The 24748-nt window shown below is 41.1% G+C and overlaps 1 protein-coding gene and 1 long non-coding RNA gene across 7 annotated transcripts in view; both read right to left on the reverse strand.

Annotated features, from left to right (window-relative positions):
• Nucleotides 1-3239: 3239 nt before the first annotated feature.
• Nucleotides 3240-10534, reverse strand: LOC116782831. Its single transcript, XR_004355371.1, has 3 exons — nucleotides 10479-10534; nucleotides 10066-10181; nucleotides 3240-3460 (listed from the first exon to the last, which is right to left on the reverse strand). It is a non-coding gene; the product is annotated as an uncharacterized LOC116782831 (long non-coding RNA).
• Nucleotides 10535-16172: 5638 nt separating this feature from the next.
• PRRG1 (proline rich and Gla domain 1) overlaps nucleotides 16173-24748 on the reverse strand; it is a 33720-nt gene continuing 25144 nt past the window's right edge. For all 6 annotated transcript variants that reach the window (XM_032679906.1, XM_032679907.1, XM_032679905.1 and 3 more), the window contains one exon: nucleotides 16173-19543. In XM_032679906.1, coding sequence (XP_032535797.1) covers nucleotides 19019-19543 — 525 coding nt within the window. In that variant the 3' untranslated portion in view covers nucleotides 16173-19018. The remainder of the gene's footprint in view (nucleotides 19544-24748) is intronic.

The following is a 24748-nucleotide window of genomic DNA, read 5'->3' on the forward strand; positions in this document are numbered from 1 at the left end:
GGGCACACTGTGGTTCCTCAGGTTAGTAAGGAAATTGAAACACCTCTCATAAAACAGAGAAAAATACTCCAGAGTAGGAGCCAGAGTCCTGCCTGCAGAAGGCACACAGCCCTCTGAGCTGCAGGTCATGGCTGCTCTCTGCTGGTGCTGCAGACCTTCCTCTCTCAGTGGCCTGAGAGTAATGGGGATCATTCCCACCTCAAATAATCAGCACCCGATGTTCAGGGCATTTTTCTGAGGTCAGGGAGATGAAGGCTCAAACTTTTGTGGGATTAGAAGAGTCTAGGATGCAGGTTTGGTGTTTCCCAGAGTAGTGCTATAGGTTATCAATCAGAAGTGGGGTATCCTGTTTTGGGATAAAGTCTTTTTAACTGAACTACAGGGTAGTTCAGAGTTGAGAAACAAATTCTGAACAGCAGGTCAGGCCCCATACAGCCTCACAAATTCAGCATAAGCCTCTCTGGTCAGCTCAGTGAAGTCAAGGCCATGTGTAGTTTGGCTGTTGATGCTGCAGCAGGCTCTCAGGGAAGGTTTTCCCTGGGGATGTAGGTGTCCAGTGTGCATAAAACAAGAGAGGCAGCATTTCCCTCAGCAAGTCACAGCATGGGAGGACAAGATCTTACCTTGATTCCTTCCCTTCTGGGAGCTTTGTAAGCTGTTCCTCCTCCACCCCAAGGTGATTATGAGTAGCAGAGGCTGCATGCAAAGTCTTACCTGAATGCAGTTTTATTTCAGAACTTTCATTTCATATACAGAAATAAATGGCTTATAACAGAGTTGAATTGCTGTCATTTTTCCTCTTCCTCAGGCAGAGAAGGGAACTCCCTGACAGCTTCCTTGCATGCCATCAGACATCTCCGACCCTTGAACAGGGCTTTTCACAATGTACATTTTGGATATAGACTCTTAAATTCTGCCTAAGCACCACTTTGCATGAATAAATCTCTTTTTTGAACTGAGAATCAATCCATGTGCCTCACTTTGTCATCTGCAAAATGGAGAATTTTCTTACCTGACAAGAAAAGTGAGAGGATAAATATTTCAGAGACTGTGAAGTACTCAGACAACTCTCTCGGCACGGGTGACAAAAGTACCTCGGCTAGACAGGAAAACGCTGTTTTAAAATTCCCAGAAGAGCAGGACAGAATAGAGATGAGATTCAGCAATGTGGGAGGCAATTGCAGCACTCTGTGTGATAGATGACATCACTGACAGCACAGTAAAATGGATCTGTGTGTCGACTGTCTTTCCTGGTATGCTCCCTTCACTTCTGGCTTGTGCTTCATCTGTGCACTGTGCCACCAAACAGTGTTGTTCATCCTCCTGCTCTTTAATTACTGTTTGCTGCATCAAGTCCTGCAGAAAGAGAATTGGGAAGAGGAGTGGTACTGTATTTTTTCTGTTTATTGTTTTGATGCTACAGGACAGCATTTGCAATTCCCACAGGGACCTACCCTCAGAGCTGTATTCTGCAGAAATATAGAAACAGAGAATTTAGGGGGAAATGGACTTATTTGACTACATATTTATCACGTGCAGATCTTTCAGTCCTTTCTCCTCAGGCAGGGCACCCCTTGGCTGTCAGCTCAGGCCTCTGAAAACCCGTGAGTGACACAGTGGCAGCTCCAGCACGTTGAGCTGCTGTTTGCAGGCTCGACCCACGAGAGGGCAATATAGCAACATCCATCGCGCTACCTCCCTTCACAAAAAAGGATCAGGCTCTGGAACCAAGAATTTCATTCTACAATATTATGTGTAGTATTAATAGAAAGAGCATTTTACTCTTTTAAAGTGCTGCTGTTTTGCTTATAGCAGTAAAATATAATCAGTATGCATTAAATTTCTTTCATCTCACAGAAGCTAATATGGCCCTCTGCTGCTATCCAATCTAGGACACCTAAACATTGGAAGAAACCCATTTTTTTATGCATCTCAGACATTCTATAAGACAATTAAACTGGAGGCTCAATGCTACAACTCATCCTCAGGGGGTAGCAAGTTTATCAGATGTTTTAATAGGACTAACTAATTGTATGAATACAATTCCGTAGGTTCATGTGCTACTTTCATTGACCCTTATGCAATTAAATGCCTTATTTTGTATCTCACCCTCGGGTCTGTAACCTCCTTTGTTTAGCTGACAAATGTCTGTATCACTTCCTAACCTGGTTGATCTGAATTGAGCTTTTTGAAAGTGCCACTGACAGCAAATCGCTGCAGTCTATAAAAGGTTTATCTTCCACTTGACTGGAAACTGCTAACTGTGTGCTAAACATTTTTGATAGCACCATCCAGAAATATTTTTTTTTCCACATACTTCATATTCTTATACACCAAAAGGCTGTACATATTTTGCAGCTGTCTTATCTGATGCAGCTGAAATATTTTTTTCTGAGTGATACTGTCGTAGACGAGTGATTTGTCTTTGCTTTGTATTGCACAGAAGTTACTCGCCAGCTGCAGGCTCTGGTAGTGATTTGCAGTGTCACCAGCTATTAGAAAGGAGGATGCAGAGTTCTTAACCAGATCTTGACAGGTAAATGAGAGATGAACAGAAATGCTGTGACTAATGCTGTGGGAAGGAGGAAACACATTCTTACAAGTAGTTGCTCAAAATAAGTAAGGTGAGATAAAGGACTGTACCGGTGTCAGGACTTAAAAAATGAGGACTTAATTGTCTCAAAACACTGTCAAAGAAAGAAATTCCCATAAGATAAGTCACCAGAAAAGGAATCTGTGATAAGAGCAGATGGCAACAACAGGAACCAGGCCTGGTAAGGCAGATCTGGGTAACCTATCCAGACAAAGACTCCCTCTGTGGAAAACTGTGAGAAAGGAAAGTGTTAATTCCAAACCTAAATGAAGGCAAAGGTTTGAAATGAGCAAACCAATATTTCACTGTGCAAGCTGTGGGAAAGAAAACAATTACTTACACCCATGCCATTCCAAGTTATGGGAACATCTCATGATGCCCTGCGAATATCCAGGACTTGAACTGCATAAAAGTGGTATTCCAGAAGCACAACTTCAGGACTTCCATCACCGAAAAGATCAGAAAAAGTGGGCATGCCAACAGAATCCATGTGGTGGTTATCTTTTACTTAATCTGTCTCTCTCTCTCACTCTTTCTCTCCCCCTCCCCCCTCTTCCTGTTTTTCTCTCCCTCACGTTTACTGTCAAATAAAATCCATACTATTGACTTTGGCATGTGGTCTCTTTTGCACCTTAATTCAGGCAGAGGTATCTTTTAATAATCAGATCCTGACAGCTGGCTGTGACTGCACTATTTGCAGCAGGATGAGCAGCAGTCGAAGAGCACAGGAAGGCAGGGAGGGTGTTGCAGGGATGCAGGAAGGCCTGGCAGCACTGACTCCTCCAGAGCAAACCTGTCCATCAGCCCTGCAGCCGACCGTGCCGGTGTGGGCAGATGGTAGCAACCGGGGTGCAGATTGTACCAGACCTGCAGACACAAAAGGTCAACATATTTTGCATGGCATAGGCATTACTATGTGTGCTTCTCCCACATATCTTGTTATTTAATTGTTGTGAACTGTCGGGCAGCTCTGTGGAATGGAAGAATTAAGCAGTTTGATTAGTCACCGTCGGTGAAATTGTGGCTGGTGCACGTGTCCCCTGCACACTCCATGTTAGACTCACGCACAAGGCTGTCATTATTCGTGAGGATGAGCTGCTGCCCTCCAAGATCAGGAGTGAGGATGTTGGAAAGCAGAATCATTGATGCCACAGGGACTGAGTCAATGCTGAGGAGGCAAGTCTTACCAGAATGGAAAGAAACTGTACTTGGATAATTACAGAAGTACTTCTGTACCTGTTAGGACAGATCAGTCTCTAAATGATTCTGTGCCCTGCTGTGAGAAGTGCCTGTGCTGCCATCATGAAAAATTAAAAATTAATTTACTCTGTGTTTTATTTTGGCTTTCCTTTTTATGTCACAGGAGGGCAGGGAGCACTGTTACCACTGCACTTCAGCCCACGGCTTTTCTGCTGGCCGGAGAGACAACATATGCTCACACAGAAGACTGATGTGGTACCTTTCCCCACAAAGTGTGTTTGAAAGGGTTTGTTAATAAGTCTGTAGTTTCCAAATTTACTTTGAGAAAGGTGCCAGGAAGCTCTGCTCAGGAAAAGGTGAGGTGTGAGTGGTGCAGCCCGAAGCTGGGCATGGCCCAGCATGGGGGCACCGAGTGGCCGCTCACGGCTGAACACACTGAACACACACGATGCTGCCAGGAGAGAGAAAACATTTCTGGTAAAAATGTTAAGCAGATTAAAGCATGAGCAAAAATAGTCATGCTCAGGACTGTGCCCAGGCGTGCCAAAGGAGCAAAGGTCATACCAGGGCCAGGCTCAGAGGCTGCAGTCCTGCCACCTGCCCTGTCACACCCCTGTGGGGTGGGCAGAAGGCAACAGGCAGCACCAAAAGGAGGATCCTGCTGGTTATGGGGACCAGGCCAGGCCAGGGCTAGGACACCTGGGTGTGGCAGTAAATCTGCATTATATGGGAAATCTGTTGTTTAAATGTGTCTTAAAATGGCTTTTGGTGGTCTTTGCAAACACATGCTTCTTCTTCCCAACACCCCCCACGGTAATGTTATCCATGCAGGAATGTCCTGGGAAGGTGTCCTGAGGTGTTTCCCATTGGCCTTTGTTAACCCCTTCCTGTGATTGGGTGTTCCTGTAAGCCCCTTGAGACTTCTAATTGGTTACCCTGTGAATCCTCCTAAACCCTATAAATGTAACATCCCCAACAATAAACTCTCTCTTGCCTCCTCTCCACGCCCCGTGTGCTGTCTCTGTGCCTGCCATGGGGCCACGTGCGTGGGGGGAGGGGAGGGCACCTCTCCCCTCCAGCCTCAGGGACAGAAGAAACCCCTGAGAAAACCCCTGGAGTTCCCTTTCCCCATCCTTCAAGACGTCGGAATGGTTCTTCAGATGGAAATGGAACTAGAACTGGGCCGCCCCACGTCGTGGGTGGGGAAAGGGATCCAGACCTGGGGCTCTTCATCCCCTGTCCAAGACCAGCTCCTTGTGGTGAGGAAGAGCACTGGGGGCTTCTGCCCCAGTCTGGGGACAGACTCTGCTGTCCCAGCTTCACCTGCTGGGCCCCTGACTGGGCCATGGAGCTGCCCTACAGCCCCAGCCATGCCTGGACATCCTCAGCTGGTTGCTGATCACCGTCCCCATCCAGGCTCTGCCTTGGTGTCAGGGCAGCCTGAAGACCATTATGAGCCTTTACAGGTTCATTTTTTTCATTAAAATAGTGGCATTCTCCAGACTAGTTTGTACCAACTTTTCAGTATACTTCAGCAATGCCAAACCACTGGATGGAAAATTTCTTTTACATCAAGATTTGTTTAATGGGAAAGGACATTACTAATGGGGAAAGCAGTTTTTCCAGCCCACAGAACCAAATGCCAGCCTAGAAAAAAAAGAAAAAAGACAGAAAAAATGATGGAAACTATAAAAAGTTCTGTGACTTTTTAAATGTGAAGTTCTACTTGTGCGGTATATTTGAAGGCAAATTGCAATAGGCTTTCAAGCAAAAATAAACCTGAATGGACTTTAAAGAAATGTTATCTGTGAGAAACATATGTAAATAGGCATACACAATTTTTATTAAAGCATTGTAAAGAAGAAAATACAGATTTAATGTGACATGCAGTATGTAACCAATTCATAAGTCTCCAGTTTGAACACTGTGATGGATGTATGTGACAGAGATTGGACTTTGGATAATTGCTACTATTTAACTAGGAAAAAGAAAGATGAGTGGCTGAAGAGTTTTGTCAGCTCAGCCACTTCCAAAGTGACATCCCACCCATGCACAATCCCATTCTCACAGGGCAACCTGCTGTACAAAGCCACTCAAACATGCTGGTCACAAAGCATAACCAAACAGGATCAGGTTCTGATTTAAGTAGAGAAGATTAAAACAAAGCCAATCTGAAACTTTAGCTCAAATGAAGAATTCTATGGGACAGGGCAGGTTCCACTTTGCAGATTTCTCCAGAAGCAGACTTCTCCAGCCTCTTCCAGTCCTGTGCTCACAGGATTAACCCATGTGGATGGTTAAGTTTGGAGCTTTCCAGCTTTTAGCCTGTAGTTAAAATACACTTCTCTAAATCAGCCAATTTTCAAGATGACTCTTGCTGCTACCTGGTTAAGTAAATACATGTTCTTAATTGCTAAACATAAGCAAAAGGGTCCATATTTTTATCTCTTACTTGATTGCCACCTTTGCTACAAGATTTGCAATAAGTATTCTAGAGCATCCAGATGAATGACATGTTATAGAACTGGGGCATCAGCCACTACTGACTAATCACAGTTTCTTTCATTATATTTTACATAATTTAACTGGTTGAATCCGCTTACCATTAGGGGAATATGAAAACCATTTAGAGCTTTTGCAGTCAAGTTCATGACAATTTCCTTTCCTCACAATCATCCTGTTTCCCTGAGTACCTGCACAGTTATTTCTTGCTTGGGATGTTTACCTATTACATGGGGAAGGTCAGTAATTTCAGCTGAGGCAGATTGGCAGAGTTAAGCTCAATGGGAGCCTGACCCCAGGTTCTGTAACCAATAGATTATATAATAGAAGTTTATTACTTTTCAGAAGAAATGACAGAACTAAACATTAATAGACAGATTGACTTTCCTGTGGGGTCACTGTTCATTAAATTTCCCACTGCTTTTACAATCTGAGCTGCTACAGTCATTTAGCTTTTAACTCAAGTCATTAAAGTGAGAAGATTGTTTCTTTATTACCTTGTGACCATTCTTCATTTTAATGGCATTTTTCAAGCTCTCATCTTAAAACTGGCAAAGACTATAAAAAAAAATGTAAACTGTGCTTCTGCAGCTTAAACATAAACAAACCCAGTTGCTTCCATCCTTCTTATTTAATATCTGACAGGCACCAATTTGTGCCAGGCAGGTAACCAGGTCCCTAACTGAGAGAGCTGGGTAAGGATGCAAACTCCCTTCACAGAAGTAGGTGTTAGACTCAGGGCAATTAGCTGTGAAGGTCTCACTCTGTAAAGCAGCAGTCTGCAGGGGAGGCTGCAGGAAAGTGCCACTTTTTGTCAGGCTGCAGAACTAGGAATGGGGATGGGGTAGTTGAGCTGAGGAGGACATGCCAGAGAGAGATTTAGCCAGTGGAAGTGCACACAGATGCCCTGAGGCAATCACAGTGCTGTAGCTGGACCAGAAACCAGTGGCTTCAACAACGCTGACAACTTTTGTGTTCTCCTTTCCTCCTCCAAAAGTCAATATACAGATTTTGAAACAGATACCATTACAGAAGGTCATCCACATACATTACAGAGGACTGTTGTGGAAACGAGGGCATGGAAAACAGTAAGAAACTCCCTGAAGGAGATTCCATGCACCAAAGTATTATAGAATGGAATCATATTAATGGCTTGGGTTGGAAGGGACCTTGAAGATCATCCAGTTCCAGCCCTCCCGCTTTGGACAGGGACACCTCCCACTAGACCAGGTTGCTCAGAGCCCCATCCAACCTGGCCTTAAACACTCCCAGGGATGCAGCATCCAAAACTTCTCTGGGCAACGTGTTCCAGTGCCTCACCACCCACAGAGTAAAGAATTTGTTCCTAATATCTAACCTAAACCTACTCTCTTTTAGTTTGAAGCTGAAGAAAGATATTCAGTTCTTGTTAGGTAGATATAACATTTATAGCCTTGCAACAAAAATAGTTAATAACAGGATTTATTACTTATCTTAACCATATTCTCTATCTACAAATTTCAACAGCTTACAAAGACAGTGTTTTATGGACCCTTCTTTCAGGTCACGGGTCACTTAAAAATACAAGGGCCACAATATCAAATGTTTGATGAGTGGTCAGAATAAGAGAACCCTCTTATCTTACATCACTGATTTCCCAAGGAAAACACGAAAAAACCTTTTCTGCACATACTACATAATTTATAGTAATCTAATTTCCCCAATTTCTGATAACACAGGGCTCATGTCTTAGACTTTACACTGTTTTGATGAAAGATTAAAGAAAACGTTTTCATGCTTGCCTCCTGCTCTTCGATCATGACCCTTTAACTTTGTTTCTTGTCACTGACTGATGGAGGAGCAATGTGACTTGACTCCCTTCCTGCCTGGCCACTCCAAAAATGGAAAGCTGATAAAAGCAATAGATGAGATAGGAAGAGGCAAACATCTGTTGAATGCATATTCTGTGAGTCAAAGATGTTTTTTTGAGCCCTGAAACCAGCAGACTATAAGAGCTAAGGACACCTAAACCAAGAAACACTTGGGAGAATTTTGCAGCTGAGCAACAGTGTGAGAAGGAGGATGTACTATATCTTATACTGTTCCTAATACTACAAGCTCCATTTGTTATTCTTTCCTAAATCCAGATTTATTGTTTGAGGCCATCACCAAAGTGTTGTTTTCCCACTATGAAACAGATGGCATAAATGTGCCATGCGATTTTATTGCTATGTTACAATTTCACCATGTCATGCTCAAACCACTGGATTAGTTCAGTCCACAATAAAACTTCCATTCTGCTGTGCTGCCTATGGGGGCACTGAATAAAATGGCAGCTGAAAAAGTCTCAAGTTGCTAAATCAATATTTCATTATTTGTCTCAATATGGGTTTATTAGTCACAGAAACAAAGCTCAACAACAGATAAAAGCTTGAAACAGTTACTTGGAAAAATGTAATGAGAACAGACTTGTGCACAACCACTGCATTTTTAATCTTTTCATTTCTTAGTACAAGTACATCTTTTCCAACATGGTGAGATTAAACAAAATTGCTCAGCTCTGTTCTTTGTAAGGTCAGTCAAACTACCTCCTGAAAGAGTCTTTCTCAAGGTTATGCACAAACGAAAGAAAACTTCTATTATAAATTTACCTTGGCACAAGCAAGAATAAAAAAGAAATAATCTGTGAAGAGATGTTCTGAAGAGTTTTCAGTTTAAGACGAACACGACTAAAGGTAAAACAGCTGAAATACAGCAAGATTTAACTCCCTGCAGTCCTTTATCAGTGCTTTTCAACCACAGCAAGAGTCAACCACTCAGCACATTTAATGGTTTAAGGCCAGAGGCAGGTACAGAACTTGCTACTCTAACCTTGGAGGTGTTCTCACACCCAAGGTGGAGCAGAGTTGACACGTGAATACATAAACATTCGTGGAAATCCACTCCCTTGATTGCATAAGGTGAATACAGCAGGCCAAACTCTATTGTTACCGACAGAGGCTTAGAAGAAAAATGACAAGGAGACGTGTTGATGACAGAAATTGTTTTCTTCTACAGGAAAAATACTGCAAATCTCTTGGCTTTAGGGGACACTTTATCTACTTGCCCTGTAGAGATAACCTTTTACACACCACCGAGGGAGTAGAGGGAGGACTTAAAAATCCTAAGGAATGACTGTCTCACCTATCACTGCGAGGTTGCTGGGATAATTTCAGCATTCCTGAATGCCTCCCTTCCCACTGCCTGGATGGACACCAACCAGCCTCTGATTAACCCTCTCTGGAAGCTGACCCTTTCACACAGATACCACCAGTCCCTGCACTGGCCGATCCAGTTTAGTGGACCAGTATCTCCAGCTGCCCTTGAGGGTGGCTGGTACTGTGTACTGGTCCAGTATGTCCACTTTGATGGCCCCTGCTGTGGATTTCCTGGGTATCTTGATACCAACCACAGCATGAAGGCAGGCCAAGTCAAAACAGAGAAGCATCTGTTAACTTGATTCAAATATAGACAATAAAGATATCAGAGATATGTGTACCTGAACAAAAGCAAGGGGTTTGGAAGACTTTTAATAACTACTACAAAAGTAATTACTCCCATTGAATTGGCCTCTTCCTTTTCTCTCTCTTCTAATTTTTTTTTTTCAGGAAAAAAATTAGACCATTATTTAATTGTATCACTTTCTTTAGATTTGGCATTAAAAGAGACCTTTTAACATTTCTGAGTGCCCTTCAAATAATTAGATTTCCGAAGCCCACCCTGTAGCATTCTATTAAAATTTATTAACTCACCTGCCAGCAGTTTAGATAACAAAATGAAGAAAACAATTTGCATCAGGCACTGGACAGTGACGACAGGAACATTCCCAAGGCACCTTCACATGATTTCTTTATATGCCCTTCAAAGCCTTATATAAAACAGGAAGCTCTTAGAACATGGCCCAAAGAAATTAAAATTAAGGCCATGCAAGTAAGAGAGATGGGGTAGCTCCGTGGACCTGGAAAGATTCAGATGCTCACCCATCTGTTTGCATTACAAACCCAGCTAAGGTGCTGCTGCCCGTAGCATATGGAGAGAAGAGATCTCTCGAGTAGAGTTCCACGGCAGCTTAGGGGTTTGTAAAGCAGGTTTGTAAAGCTGCTTCAGGCCATGGGGCAGCCAGCACAGCCCGGCAGTGCCTCACGTGTAGCTGAGCAGTTCTTACTACATTAGCCCTGGTCACATGGAGCACATTGCCATAGGCTGGTCCTGAAGCAAAATAGAGCTCTGAACAGTGACAGCATCTGCTTCTCAGAGGCATTACTTCATGGTCAAATGCAGTTGCAGCCAGGCAGAGTGGCTCCTACCATGGGGCCACAGCAGCCTGCGCTCCATGACCACGTCTCCATCAGTGCTGGACACCCTTCTTTGGGAGTGGGGAAAGACAGCCCCCCTGCCATCTCTCTCACACAGCAATGCCTCCCTCATGTCTGTGCTCAGTGCTAATCAGCCTCAAATCAACACATACTGCAGCTGTGGTGGTGACACAGTGTCCTTGCAGCCTGAGGAGGCTCTCTGAGAAAGCAGAGGGATATGCCATGGGGAGGTGCAGGGGACAGTAGAGCAGCCTCTTGCAGAATCTCACCTGTGAAATCTCGTGGAAGAGGAGCATTTGTTCACAACCAACTACAGCAATCTCTTTCAAAGAAAGGATTATCAAAATGATGTTGACTATCCGCAAGCCAATAATTTGTCATTGTCACCAGCACAGAGGAGATGCCAGATGAAAGGTCCACAGGCTGACTCTGAAAACCTCTGTCAGACAGCAAAATGAACTCCACAGGTCTCTATCCTTTGCAAGGCCTGGTACAGAAGAGCTACTGGGAAAGGGCAGGCCAGAGGGAAGTGAATGCTTTGGTGATGTGTGGTAGCACCACTCAGCTGCCTGGGAAGGCATCTTACACATGTCCCAAAACAGGAGTCTGAAATTGGGGCTTATACTTTTAATGTCACTCTGGAGAAGACTTTTCAACAGTATGGCACAAAACATGGTGCAAGGAGTACTGGAGAAGTGAGATGGCTTATCATCAAGGTAACCACATCCATTTGGAAATCTCTGGAAAAATGAGCAACATGGGGGGACCTTTTTTCAGTCATGTTGCTAAGAGACATATTTGTAGTCAATCATAGAACCATCAACTGCTGCTACTCAGGAATTTTTTTTAATAAACTCTTCTATACTGAAAAATAATTCAGTGAAGCTAAAATTGCTCATGGAACCGTGCCAGTTTTGACAAAAAACAAGAAACAAAACTTGCACTGGCAATGACTTTTTAGACTCCAGATGGAATTTGTGATCCATAAAGCATCACATCGAGGTTGGCATCACCAGCATACAAAAAATCAAGAGGAGCAGCTCAAACCCATGCCCTGTTATATCCCTTAATAGAAGAATACTGGTCTGCTTTACAATAATCTATAAGGAGCTAATAAGGAAATTAAGTCTACGTTAAGTAGTTTAAATTGGCTATACCCAGAGACCTGCATATACTATAGAAAATGTCAAGGGATTTTGAAGTCTGAAAATGGATGAAGACTGCTAGTCTACTTCAACGTGCAAAGCAGCCTAATGCCCTGCAGTGGAGGAAACACAAGTTCAAATCCTTGCTCCAGGGCTATGGGTGAAGGTCAGAGCAAGAGTCAACCTTCCTTATGGGCTGGGGGTTTGCTGACAGCCCCAAGACACTGAGTATTTTGGCACTAGTATCATGATTTTGTGAAGTTTTCAGGAAGTCAATGTTGTGCTATGCAGAACAGCAAATATTGAAATCTCAAAGTACTGTGCAGGACAGAAACTCCTTTTTTAAACACTTCTACCAATGAAGGAGACAGGAGCATTTTCACAGAGCCAAGCTGCCTGTGTGGAAAGGCTGAAAGGTAATGAAGGTTAGTAGCACAATTAGGTAAGACAAGGGACACTGAGCTACAAATAACATTTCATAGGGCTGAAAAAAAATTGAAGAGAACATAACATTAGAAATTATTTTCAAACCTACATTTCTTTTAATAAATCCGCACAATAAAAGTATCGACTGTTATGCACTTTGATATAAGAGCATGTGAAATATTTTAGGGGGAATAGAACAAGGAGGTATCATTATTCAGCACTGTTATTAAACAAAACGCAAAAATCAGCAAGTTAAGAGAAAAAACATCCAAACCACCTAGAAACAGAAAAATGAAGCTTTTCATGATTACTGGACATATCTGGGATGACCCAGAGCAGTAGTCAGGCTTAGGTTTGAGGTCAGCACTTTTTCTTCATGGAAGAAAGGTCTTTTCATTTTAAAGTTGATAGTTACCTTCAACCTTGCCTGCTCCTCAGGTGCTGTCACGGAGAAATTTGCTTAATGCTGCCTATGCTACCAACAAATGAACATTCAAGAGTGCCCAGCCTTTACTATACTTCTACTAATACTCTTGAAGTTGTAGGTGAGTTGGAAACAATCCAAACCACAATTTCAAACAGCTGTAGGACAGAAGAAGTACATTTAGAGACACCAACATAATGTTCAGAAACATGCCCACAAGACTATACACAAAAGGGGGATACTGAGATATTTATATCACTACTGTGAGACACAGGAGACATCTGTGTGGAATTTTTTGATTTTATTTAAAATGCTAGTGAGGTGGGTACATACAAAAAACCCAGCCTAACAAACTCTCATATGTCAGGTTTTCTTTCAGAGGGTTACTCTATTTTACCTTCACCAACCAGTAAAGAAAAACCTATGGTTAGAACAGAAAAGCAAACAAAACAAAATAAAAGGAAGAGATAAAAATAACAATCCTAATAGTAAATGGAAATAAATGACTTGTGCTAAGAGAGTTTAGGGGTGCCAGCTGGGGAGAATGTTTGAGCTGGTCACATCGACCCTGCTTTCCTTCAACAGTGTAATTTTTCACAGAAAGTCCTGGCAAGAAATGCTGCCTGCAGTGGTTTTAATCTTGGAAACAACCCACGTGTGGTGGTTGCATTAAGACTGGAAGTGAAAAGGCCTCAGGTGGTAACAGGCTGTGCCTCACTGTGTGTCACAGACTGACACCTGCATCTGGCTCCAAATGCCTGCGTTCATCCCCTCGGCTGTTTGTGCAGCACTGAAATACTGCCTGGCCCAGGTGGGAGCAGACCAACAATGTCAGGGACAGGGAAGGACAGCAGGCAAGCTTGGGTAGCAGATCCACGTAGGTACAGACCTTGCAGCGTGTCACTGAACAAACAACTTGAGTCCTTGTGCTCAACATCACTGCCAGTGGCAAGAGCTAACAAAATAAAGAAAAATCTAAGGAAAAATCAAATCAGGATCCTCTGACCTATGGAATCGATCCAGGGTCTGTTGTGCAGGAAAACACATTCTACACCACAGGAAAGGCCAGGGAGGCAGTCTGGTACAGAATATTCCCTATGCAGAGATTTCATTGCTGGAAGTATCAAAATGATTTAAGTGCCTGTTTCCTCCTTGCTTTAAGCTCCTCAGCTAACCCTGGGAGCGATGCAGGTACATACAATTCTTCCAAGTGGAGAAGGAAACAGCAGGTCACACTGAAAATTTTTGTTTTGATTCTTAGGTTTTGTTGTTTCTAAGGGGAAAACAGCACAGCAGTCAGTGTGCTTTTATTGTGTGATACCCAGAGACAGGACAGGCAAAGAGAACACAGGTCCTAATATTACAGCAAACATTGCTGCAGAAAGCTAAATGGTAAGCAAGTGCTGTATAACATGCTGCATGTGCTAGATATATACACGGTCAAGAGAATATAAGCAAGGCCTTTCTTGCATTGACTTGATACTTAGCATTCAGTAACTCACTGCCAAATGAAAAATACAATTACTGAGATCCCCCCGTAGAAGAAAAGCGTAGTTCAACTTTCTGGCAAAGCTCAAAGTTCAATTACCCTGTAGCAAATCAATCAAATCTGTGTGCAGCAAGCAATGAAATAGTACAGATGTCACCTCTGTGCTTTCAGTTGAACATGGTTTTCTCTCTTTTTAAAAATCAGCAAGTAGCACTAGGAGACATTTACAACTCTCACATTATGCAGAGGATAAAAAGAAATCTATCAATGTGATTTAGAGCAGCAGAGAACAGTGCTCAGGGCGTGCAAAACAATAAATAATGAACATTCATCACCAGTAACCTGCACGATGATCTGATTTTTATAGACACTGAGATTCATGATACCAGTTTAACATTGTATCTGCCACACTCCCATAGCTGGGAGCCAGGCATGCAGAGGCAATCATGCACTGAGCCATGTGCAAACACATCAGCCCGTGGTGATGGATGTACGGTCAGGACACAAACGTGTACGTGCACAGCAAACGCCACTTAACCCAGGACAGAGTGTCCTGTTTGGATAAGAAACGTTCCAAGGGGAGCAAGGTGCTACACTGTGCATGTGACAGCTTGGAAAGTCCCACTCACCCTGCTGCTTCAAAAGACTCTCTTTGCCCTTTCGTTATGATCAGTGTAAAAACTGCCCTCGTGTCCATGAAACTCTCAGACACCCACCTCCCTCCAGGCTTCACCAGCCTCTCCAAAAATACCAGGGACACATTATCCTGCCTACCAGAGAGAGAAAGGATGACACAAAGTTTGTGTTGACTGCAACAGAGACCTTCAGTTTCCAGCAGGGGTCATTATGCAAGATTGGTTTTGGTTTTGTTCACTGCTATGACATTCCCAGAAATGATGGCAAAATTTTGCAATCACTTTCAAATGGCTGAAGTCGACTTTGAAATTAAGTCCTCTGACTTAAACCACTTTTTTTGCTACAGAAGATTTGTTTTTTGTGCTTTTAAAAAAATTCCTGACAACGTCGCTGGTCATATTTAATGCTGGAAAAACCTTTTAATAATTCCAGGTTAGTCCATGGTATTGTCAGTGAGTGAAAAAGGGCATATGCTCATGTTTATAAAACAGCCAATGAGACAGTGTGAAAAAATCCTCTGACCCAGTTCTGATCCCAATTACAGTGCTTGAAAAACCAGACTAATTCTGGAATTAGCCCTCAAATAATTCAAAGAAGTTTCAAATCAACCTTGCTGCCCGTGGAGTAAAAACTGCCAAAGAGTTCTCCTCTCACTCAGCTGTAATCTTTCAGTCTGCTGTAACAGAGAATAATTTCTGCTTTCCCTCAGCCTGTGACTGTTATTTTGCTATGGCTAGAACAGATGCTTTTTTTAAAACTGAAAACTATACAAATTCACAAATATGATTAAAATTGAGCCTGAATTTTGAAAGAATATACTTGCTTGCCTACAAACAATAGATATTTTGTATCATAAAAATAATTGATTCATGCAACTAAGTCCATAGAGCAATGCAAATTAAAAGACCACTTAAATACACAGTTAATTCTCATCGTAGTTGCGTAGAACTGATATTTTGAAACAATAGAGGCATCTTAAAAAATTTTATTTAGCATATTGAAAAACAAATGTTACAAAAAATTTTCTATAAACATAGGCAAAAATGTTTAAATAGGATAATTTAATGTAAACCAAACCCCCTTAAAATATGCAATACTGTAATCAGAGGTTATTTACATCCAGTGAAGACAGAACAACCTTCACTAATGTTAATGTAATCTAAGCAAATCATTAATTTCCATAATTTCTTAAAACAGCAACACATTTAAGTTAGTTTTAGTAGCTAAATCATCTCAGTCCTAATACAAGATGAAATTCAGTGTTACATTCAAAAGTGGGAAAGGCAGTATCCTGACTATTCATGTCATCAGTCAAGATAGCACTGCATTCAGAGTTGCAAAACCTTAGAGAGGTACAACTATAAATTCATATTTATTGCATGACATGCAATTACATGATAGGTAAAACAAACAAACAAACAAGTTGTATAAAACCCCAGTACAAATGAAATTTTATTTTTCAATCAGGTTAGAAAAGCCAGCCACAAGACTAAGCTATTTTCCCACATTTCACAAAACAGAACAAAACAATTTGCAATTTGATATTATTCCAACATGGAGAAAACTGTTCATGTCTCAGAGGAAATGAATTTGCACAACTGTCCCACACAGTTTTGTTAACTATGAAATTTATTCACCAAGACATAAATTTATAGCCCACAATGGCTTTCATGCTCATGTACATGGAAAAGGCATAGCCCAATAAATTTTACTTACAGATCACTTTAGGTATTTGGTTGTGACTTTTTTGGAACAGCAAGCATCAATTTTGAATTGCACATAAAGGTATCTACAGGATACAGTAACAGGATAAAGTAACCAGAAACAAAGTCTTTAAAAGTGGTAGTGGAATATAGTTTAAAAAAAAAAAAAGCCAAACAAAAAAGGATCCAGCTCATCTCTAAACTACTAAAGCAGACTGCCCACGTTCAGGGGATGACAACTGCTGCTGAACAACCTAATGTGAAATGGGTGATCTCCATGCATTTCCTACAGGAAAGTCTTATATTCTAACAAGAAAGTTACTGCTAAAATTACTATCTGTGTTGGCAGGCACAGGAGATGCCAATATGGCACAGACATTGAAGTACCAGCTCTTTCTGAGGTGGTTTCTGCACGTTGGGATGAGGCACTTTGTTTTGGTAACATCTGCCCAAAGCAGTTCATTTATTAACTGTTGCTCAGTACAAAAGGAGCTTTAACTTCTATAAGTGGCAATTCAGGATTCACAAGGGCTAAAACCATGGCTAGGCTTTGTGAATGAAGATTTGGGAAGGGCTAAAACCACTTCAAAAGAAAAGGTCAGACAGCCCACAAACAAGATTCAGGCAATTTTTACTACAAGTGTCCAAAATATTATACTTATTTGCCCAATATCTATTATATATAATAAACATAAATAAGAGTTAAGAATTTTGACAATGGAATCAGGAGTTTGTCCAGGGGTTCATCTATTAACTCTAACATAATTTGCCTTAGCAACTGGAGATCCCCAGCAGACAACTTTGGCAACCTACTCTTTGTTAAAAATGAGAACATTAAATTAATCATAAAATCCTTACTCCACTTGTCAGTACATCAGATCAAATTCTTACCAAAGTGTGCATATACATACTCATCTATGACCACACATTTCTTTCCAGCCTCTGTCCATAAAAATCCTTCAGGAAAAGGTGGGCCAAGCCCCCTGTGAGATGGACTTTAGGAGCAATTTCAAATGTATGGCACTGGCATTTCATTTGGGGCATTTGAAACAAGATGCAGTTTGTGTTTCTGTTTTAAGAAAGCCAGCATAACATAATTTAGTCCTTCAGGGCTAAACACGTTTCAGTTGGTGTTGATTGAATAGTAGAACATGGAACAGTACTAAGCTAATCCCACACTACCTTGGTGTGGGAAGAGAGAAAACTGAAACTAATATTCAGAAGCTAAATCAAGCAATGAACTTTCAAATCAAGCTGGGAAAAAAAGAATCACCACACTAGAACTTTCACCACCCTAACTATCATCAGCATCTAAACCAGGTGGGTGAAATTTTGTACAAGCCTGTAGATAATTTGCATCCATCTCTTCATCCTCAAAAAGTCACTCCACACTATTGCTTGGGGTTATGCCTGCATGTTCTTAGAATTCCTTGTTGGAATGGATAAGCAATAAATATATTTGTTGTTGTAAAAAGGTATCTATATTCTCTGCAAAGGATTTCCAAAGGCACCAATACAAGGTGCACACACGGCACAGGTAAGTAGGCAGGAGAGTATCAGAATTTGAGGAAGGGGTTCATAGCTGGGGAAACCTTGAGGAAGGTTTTCATAGCTGGGGGAAAAGGGAAGTCACACTGATTTGCTTTCTTTTTTCCCTTTTATAAAGAAAAGTAATACCTTTGGGTTTATGTGCTTATAGATAACATCCTGGTCCCAGTGAAGACCATGGGAGAAAGTTTATGACCAGGATTTTATCCACTCTTGAGTATTTCAGTATTTCATTATTTACTGTTGCATGAACTTTCTAGTTCTAAAGTTAACATATGCATACTTCTCACCTCTGGAATACGCAAGGGAAAACAGGAAAGGCAGAATACAGACAAAACCAAACACCATTAAATTCACTAATCAGTGTTTTGAATTTTTAACTTCTAAACATTTACAGAATTTTGAGCTGTAATAGCAAAAGCTTTAGAACACATCTCTTCTGCTAGGACTCTGAAATTATTGCTATTACACCAGCATTCTCTAAATGAGATCCTGGTTTGAACACAAAGGCATCCTACTCTCAACCTCCTGAGGGTCCAGGATAGGGTTTATCATGTAACAAAAATCCAAGTGAGAAAAAAAAAAACCTACCAGATGAGGCAATACTGTAAAATCAGGCCCCTTTAGTGTAACTAACTATTAAAATGTTGTTTAAGGATTCCTATTGCAGGGAATTATGACAGTTTGTAGCAAGAAAGGGGAGGGGGATCCCACAAATCTTGTGGGGAATGTGGACATGTTCAGAATGAAACAAGTGACATCCCTCAAAACAGAGGTACTTTTGAGAAGTATGACAGAGCACCACACTTGTATCTGCACTGCACTCTCAATACAGATTCCTTATCTTTTAAGACCTTCTGTAGGGGAAAAAAGATCCCAAACCCAAAGAACGAGTGAACCTAAAAAAAGTGAAATCCATTGTACAAGTCCATTAAATTACAGAAATGCATAATATGCCAAGATAAAGTGCTACAAAATGATTACTGATTTTTAAAAGGTCCGTGGCATTCTTCTCGTTTCACTTAGCACTGGGGACAATGGGAGTTAGTGCAATCGCACTGGCTGAGCTGGAGTTCACAATGTCTTCGTATTGCGGGGGTGGATCTAAATGTTGCTCAGTGTCACTTCTTCTCACACTGATCTCACCAGTGGCTTCCTCATAGGAAGGGGGAGGATCACAGTTTGAGAGCCTGGTGGATATCGAGTCGGACCGTGCATCCGTATAGCTCAGACCTCCCGGGGAGAGCCCACTGACTTCATACATTTCCTCCTGTGGGGAATGAACAATGCTGAGGGGCGGCGGGACAGGGCCTCTGCCATCAGCCACAGCACCGTCACCCAGCGCTCCGTGGGCTCCCCTGTGCACGTACACCGACTGTCTACGCATTTTCTTTTTAAACAGGCATCTCCATATGACAAAAATGACAATGAGGATAACGAAAAGGCCAATGATTAATGGAAACGCAAGGTAAAATGAATACCAGGTATGTCCTGTGTTACTTTCTCCCTGAAGTCCGTTTTTGTAGACTTTCCAGAACTCCTTCTAGAAGAGCAAGATACAGTAAGTCAGAAACTATAAGGTAGTTAAAAAAAAAAAAAAAAGCAATGTCAGCAAGTTGTTTTAAATGAATGAGGAAAATAAAAAAGGCATTTCAAATACTGAGGATTAAAATAAGAACTGGCATGGATAAGCACACACAATAAACTTTCAATTTTTCTTCTGATGTCATTAGTGATACCAAAGGGATTTGGTTTTTAGAAACAAACTCCACGCTACTTTTAAGGTTCCTCTGTCTACACTCAGTGTTCGCAAACATGCAGCACAGACAGGGCTATGTAAAAACAGACAAACAATCAATACTTCAAACAGAAAAAACCCAGCCAACCAACCTCTCCCCCCCCAAAACAAACTAGCTAAAAAAAAACCCAAACCCCTGCCTAATCAGCATGCACATCAGCCATCTGGTGGACCAAAATTTTTCAGCACCACTCAAGGTAAGATTTTGGGGTTGGTTTGTTTGTTTTAAAATTGCAATAATATACTAATAGAATTTGACAGGGAAATACCGGTTCAGAATGACAGACCATTTTGGCAAAGCACAACTATGTTGTACTGTCATCTCATAATTTAGACTTCCTCCACCCTCTGGCTCATACAGCAATTGCTGTCAGCTTATTTTGAGTTGATCCAGATCCTCTGTTTACAGCTAAAAATAGCTCCAGAGCTATGAGAATATCACACAGCTTATTATATTCTAGAAATCTTGACAATACAGCCACAGATAAATGGAACATAAAGTGAAAATATGAACAAGTGAAAACAAAGATGAAGGGGTACACCAGTACTTGAAAGTCATCTTTGCTCTATTAATGTGCACAAGCGGGAGCACAAAGACCATGTTGCCAATTCAATTTCCTCTGCAGTGACTGCTATGAAAAAAAAAGTAGCCATCCTCACCTGTAACATAAGATCTTTCCTACTAAGAAACACTTCCACTGTGTTTTATAATCATGGATAATTTAAGAAAAAAAAATAATTAATGACACCCTGCAATCCATGCCAGAAACTCTGAATTCTTTAGTTTCTTTTAAAAATGCAGACAGCTGGCCCAGCCATGCTCATGTCAGCATTGCATTCATTTGAAATGATAGCACACATCTCATGCAAGTATTTATGAAATAGTCACCAGGTACAATTGATATTGTCATTACTCAGTTATTAGTAGACATATTCAGGTGCAGACTGACTGACTTAGAGCACAGACAAACCAGGTCCATTAGTTGTTTTTTTTTCAGTTCAGGACTGCACCCACATGATCAGCATTAAACAGAAAATGCTGATCCCAGAGGCAGTTTGAGTCCACAGGCAGTGTCCAGGCTAAACCCACCCAGCATAAAGCCAGGACCAGAACACCATGGACAAAACACATGCTTACAGTGTTTCTGGATCAGAACTCACTAAGGTTAAGAGCAATGCCATGTGCCTGAAACAAATTACTATCTTGTAAATTTTCTTTACCAAAGATGAATTCAGTTGTTCAAAAAAAAAATAAAAAAAAAAATTTGATTCCTACAGCAATCCATTCAGGCATTTTCCCAAAATTTCAAGGCTTGACACCACAAACATGTCATTACAGTGCCCCTCTTTGATGTGAACCCAGGTCCAAGTCACCTAAGCTAAGTCAGGTAGGATTGGCTTCAAACAAAGCAAGAAACTCTGGGAAGATGGACCCTAAACACTTCTATACCAGGGCCTTCCCTGATGCACTGTTCCACATTGAATCTCAGATCAACTGTGCTGATTTTAGAAAAACATATGGAGGTGGAAACTAGCATTAAAAAAATGACATCAGATGCACAACTGAGGACTTTTGGGATCTCTGCATGAGATGGCAAAACCAAACACCTCACCCTCTCCCCACCAGATTACCAGGCAATCAAAAAGATCTGTTACCTATCACTTTCCCACCAGGTTAGAATAGAATTAAATTATTTAGTGAAATAAATAATAGATATATTGTTGACTAAAAAAAGCAGAAAAGGATTCATTAGGATTACGAAATGCTACTGTCTGCACTGGAATGAAATTTTCCATTTCACTGTTCTGCTGCCTCAATGGTAGCAAAGAAATAAAATGGTACAGTGCTTGTTTTTAAGGCCAAGGTTGCAAAGATTTACAGAAAGATGTCAAACAGACTGCGCAAGAGTATGTCATTTTAAAGACTGTGGAGGAGAAAGGTAGTTTTGATGAAAAAGAAGAAATCACACTTCTCCCCTAGCAATCATGTTGTAGACTGCAGAGGAAATGCACCTTCTCCAATAGAAGGGTAGTGAGTAGTGACTGGTATTTTAGTGTTGTTTTCATGTTACTTCTAGGTCAGATCTATCTGCTGTAGAAAATGTCTCTGTACCTTTTTTATAAAGCTTAAATACCAGCTGAAATACCTCCTTGGCACTCTGCAACATGGTAAAGAAGCAAAAAAAGCTGTTTTCCCAGACTGGCAGGTACTTAGTTCAGAACAGGTTGTGGGGATGTTTGACTTGATGATGTGACCAGACAGTTGCATAAAGAGCTTAAGGTAAGAGTTGAAACTACCTTAAGGATGAAAGTAGTTTAGTGTCCTCTTTCATTTATATGCAAGATAAAGAAAATTCAAGACAGTGTAGACACCCCTCACCCCTGGTCAAAAATTACAGTACTTTAGACCTGACACTATCTTACAGAGACACAGGAATAAAGTTCTGCACACTAAGATGCAAAACACTAAGAAACAAATACTTAAATGCTCTTCTTCAGGGGAAAAGTGAAAAACAACCAACCAAAAAACCCCACAACAAAACAACCCCACTAAACCCACCAACCAAAATCTTACTAGCATCCCAGATTTGCAGCTTGCATTTCTGCAAGTCAGATCTCAAAGGGAAGCACAAAGACACTTAGTTCCAGAGTGATGCAGTTGACAGGAGCTGCAAGAAACTAATCCTTAGGGTTTGAGCTGCACAGCTGCCAAGCAGCTCTCCCTCTGCTCCGTCATCCCACAGCTACACCACACAGTAAATTGATGGTGCAGAAGGAGTACAAGACATCTGGTGAAAGTCAAATCATGCCCTGCAAAACCACAGACAACTCAGATGAATTTGCACAATGTCAGGATTTGTACAAACTGTTCTGAAAAAAGAACGAGTAGGATAAATACTGAAAACTTAGAAAGCAGCTGTGAAATTCATAAAGAAAGTTAAAGAGTAGTTTAGAAGTTGAAAAACTCACAGCACAAACACTCCTTCCACAATTGCTGGTCTCTTAAACCAACAACAAAAAGGACTGACTTTCTACTTGACAAAATTACTAATTTGTGATCAAAGAAAAGGACACAAGTAATCATTTATCCTCAAGTGCTGTACAACTGGGAATACCAGGTGTGAATGCCTCATAAGGCTGAAAAACTAAGTTAAGCAGGCCACGTATCACATAACCACTGTGGAAAAGACTTGGAAAACATCTAACATATATTCCTGCCAAGAGCTATTTTTCTGAATGTACCTTACTGCTTTGGCAAATCCAGTTTGAAATAATCAAAAGGAATTCTCAAATGCATCCCAAACAAAGACAGTTACAGCAAATTTGCCAGAATTTTGTTTCCCTTTTAGAGTCAGCATCAGTTAACTGGATCTGAACACTGAATACACTGAATCAAATAAGGGATCCACATGAAAGTCAAGACTCACATCCTGCTCAGAATTTCAGCTGAGGCCATTACTAAATTTGGCAGCATCATCAGCTCAATTGATCCTTGATCAATTGTCTGACTCATTTTAAAGGTGGACTAATATGCCAGCCAAAAGAGTGCTTGGTATTAGGTCGGCAGAGGATGCGAACAAAGCAGTAATGGGAAGTGAGTGCACCTGCCACACTGTTTCCTTCTGGTCTGCCCCCCATTTCAGGTGGCAGGAAAAGATTCACCTCTTCTCCTCTGGGTATTTATCCAGCATCCATAGTTACAGACAGACTGGCACTAGAAGTCTTACTTGATCACATCCTTTTCGATCTGGTGCTGACAAGTTTTGAGTTTGCTAAGCTTTTTCATAGTTTCTTTGTTTGCTTTCTAGGATAAAGCAAGACAGAAAACATTGGAATTTCTTCAATACTTAAAATTTGTGGGAAGATCTGTGACTTTCAGCTTTTACAAACTTCATGTAGTACAAATTAAATAAAAAAATTAGTTAATGGACACAAAATTAATGTCAGCGCTACAATCACACCCAGATACTTTGCACAGCAACATCTGAATAAATCTTTGAGTCTCCCAAAAACCTTTGACAACTGACCAGGGACAACACACAGTGCTGCTGTAGGCAAAGGCACCACCAATAAACAGCTTTACTGGGTCAGTCCTAGGGTTCACCTAATCTGGTAACTTCTCTATGATAACCATAGTTAGAGACTGCTGAAAGGAGAGTTTGAACAAAGTAGGCAGTGACACTTTCCCAGATCTCACCTATTTGTACTTCAAGAACTATCATTAGCCAAAGCTGATTCCTTTTATTTAATGGTTCCAGTCTGATTATCTTCCCTTCATTTACATCAATGTTCTCTGAACACATACAAGCTTTTAGGATCCGAAACATCCCGTGGCAAGGCAGTCCATACCCTCTATAAGCTGTGGTGAGGAGACACACTTCTATTTGCTTTGAACCTGTACATTCTAGTTTCCTTTTAGGCCCTTTTAGCTCTGCTATCAGAAGGATGGCAAGTGACTGACCTCAGCTCAACCTTCATGCTCCTCACAGACATCAGCACATACTCCCTGATTTAATTATTTTATGAACTATTGTTGTCACAAAAGACTTTTGATATCTTTGGTCAACTGTCACTCTTCTCTGGTCCTTCCTCAGCTACTAATTTGCTTTTAAAGAGATAGGGGGATCATGGCACATTCAAGATGTGGGTATGCACCGACAGGATTACATTCTTTATTTTGATCCCTATTCCTTTTTTTTTTTTTTATATTCTTGGCACTCAGGTTTTTTATTTTGGTTTTGTTTGGCTGCTGAGCATTAGATTCAAGTCTTCACAGATTTGAATTCAGATCTTGTTCCAGAATTCAGTTCAGAGCCAATTATGTATGTAATGAGTGTTGCCTTTTCCCCCCACACGCATTATATTTGTCAACACCAAATTTCATATTCTATTTTAACCACAAAGTCTTGCAAATTCTTCCCTGATGGCTCTAGCCTAACATAATTGTAT

This window comes from Chiroxiphia lanceolata, chromosome 2 (assembly GCF_009829145.1).
Source record: "Chiroxiphia lanceolata isolate bChiLan1 chromosome 2, bChiLan1.pri, whole genome shotgun sequence".
Lineage (NCBI taxonomy): Eukaryota > Metazoa > Chordata > Aves > Passeriformes > Pipridae > Chiroxiphia > Chiroxiphia lanceolata.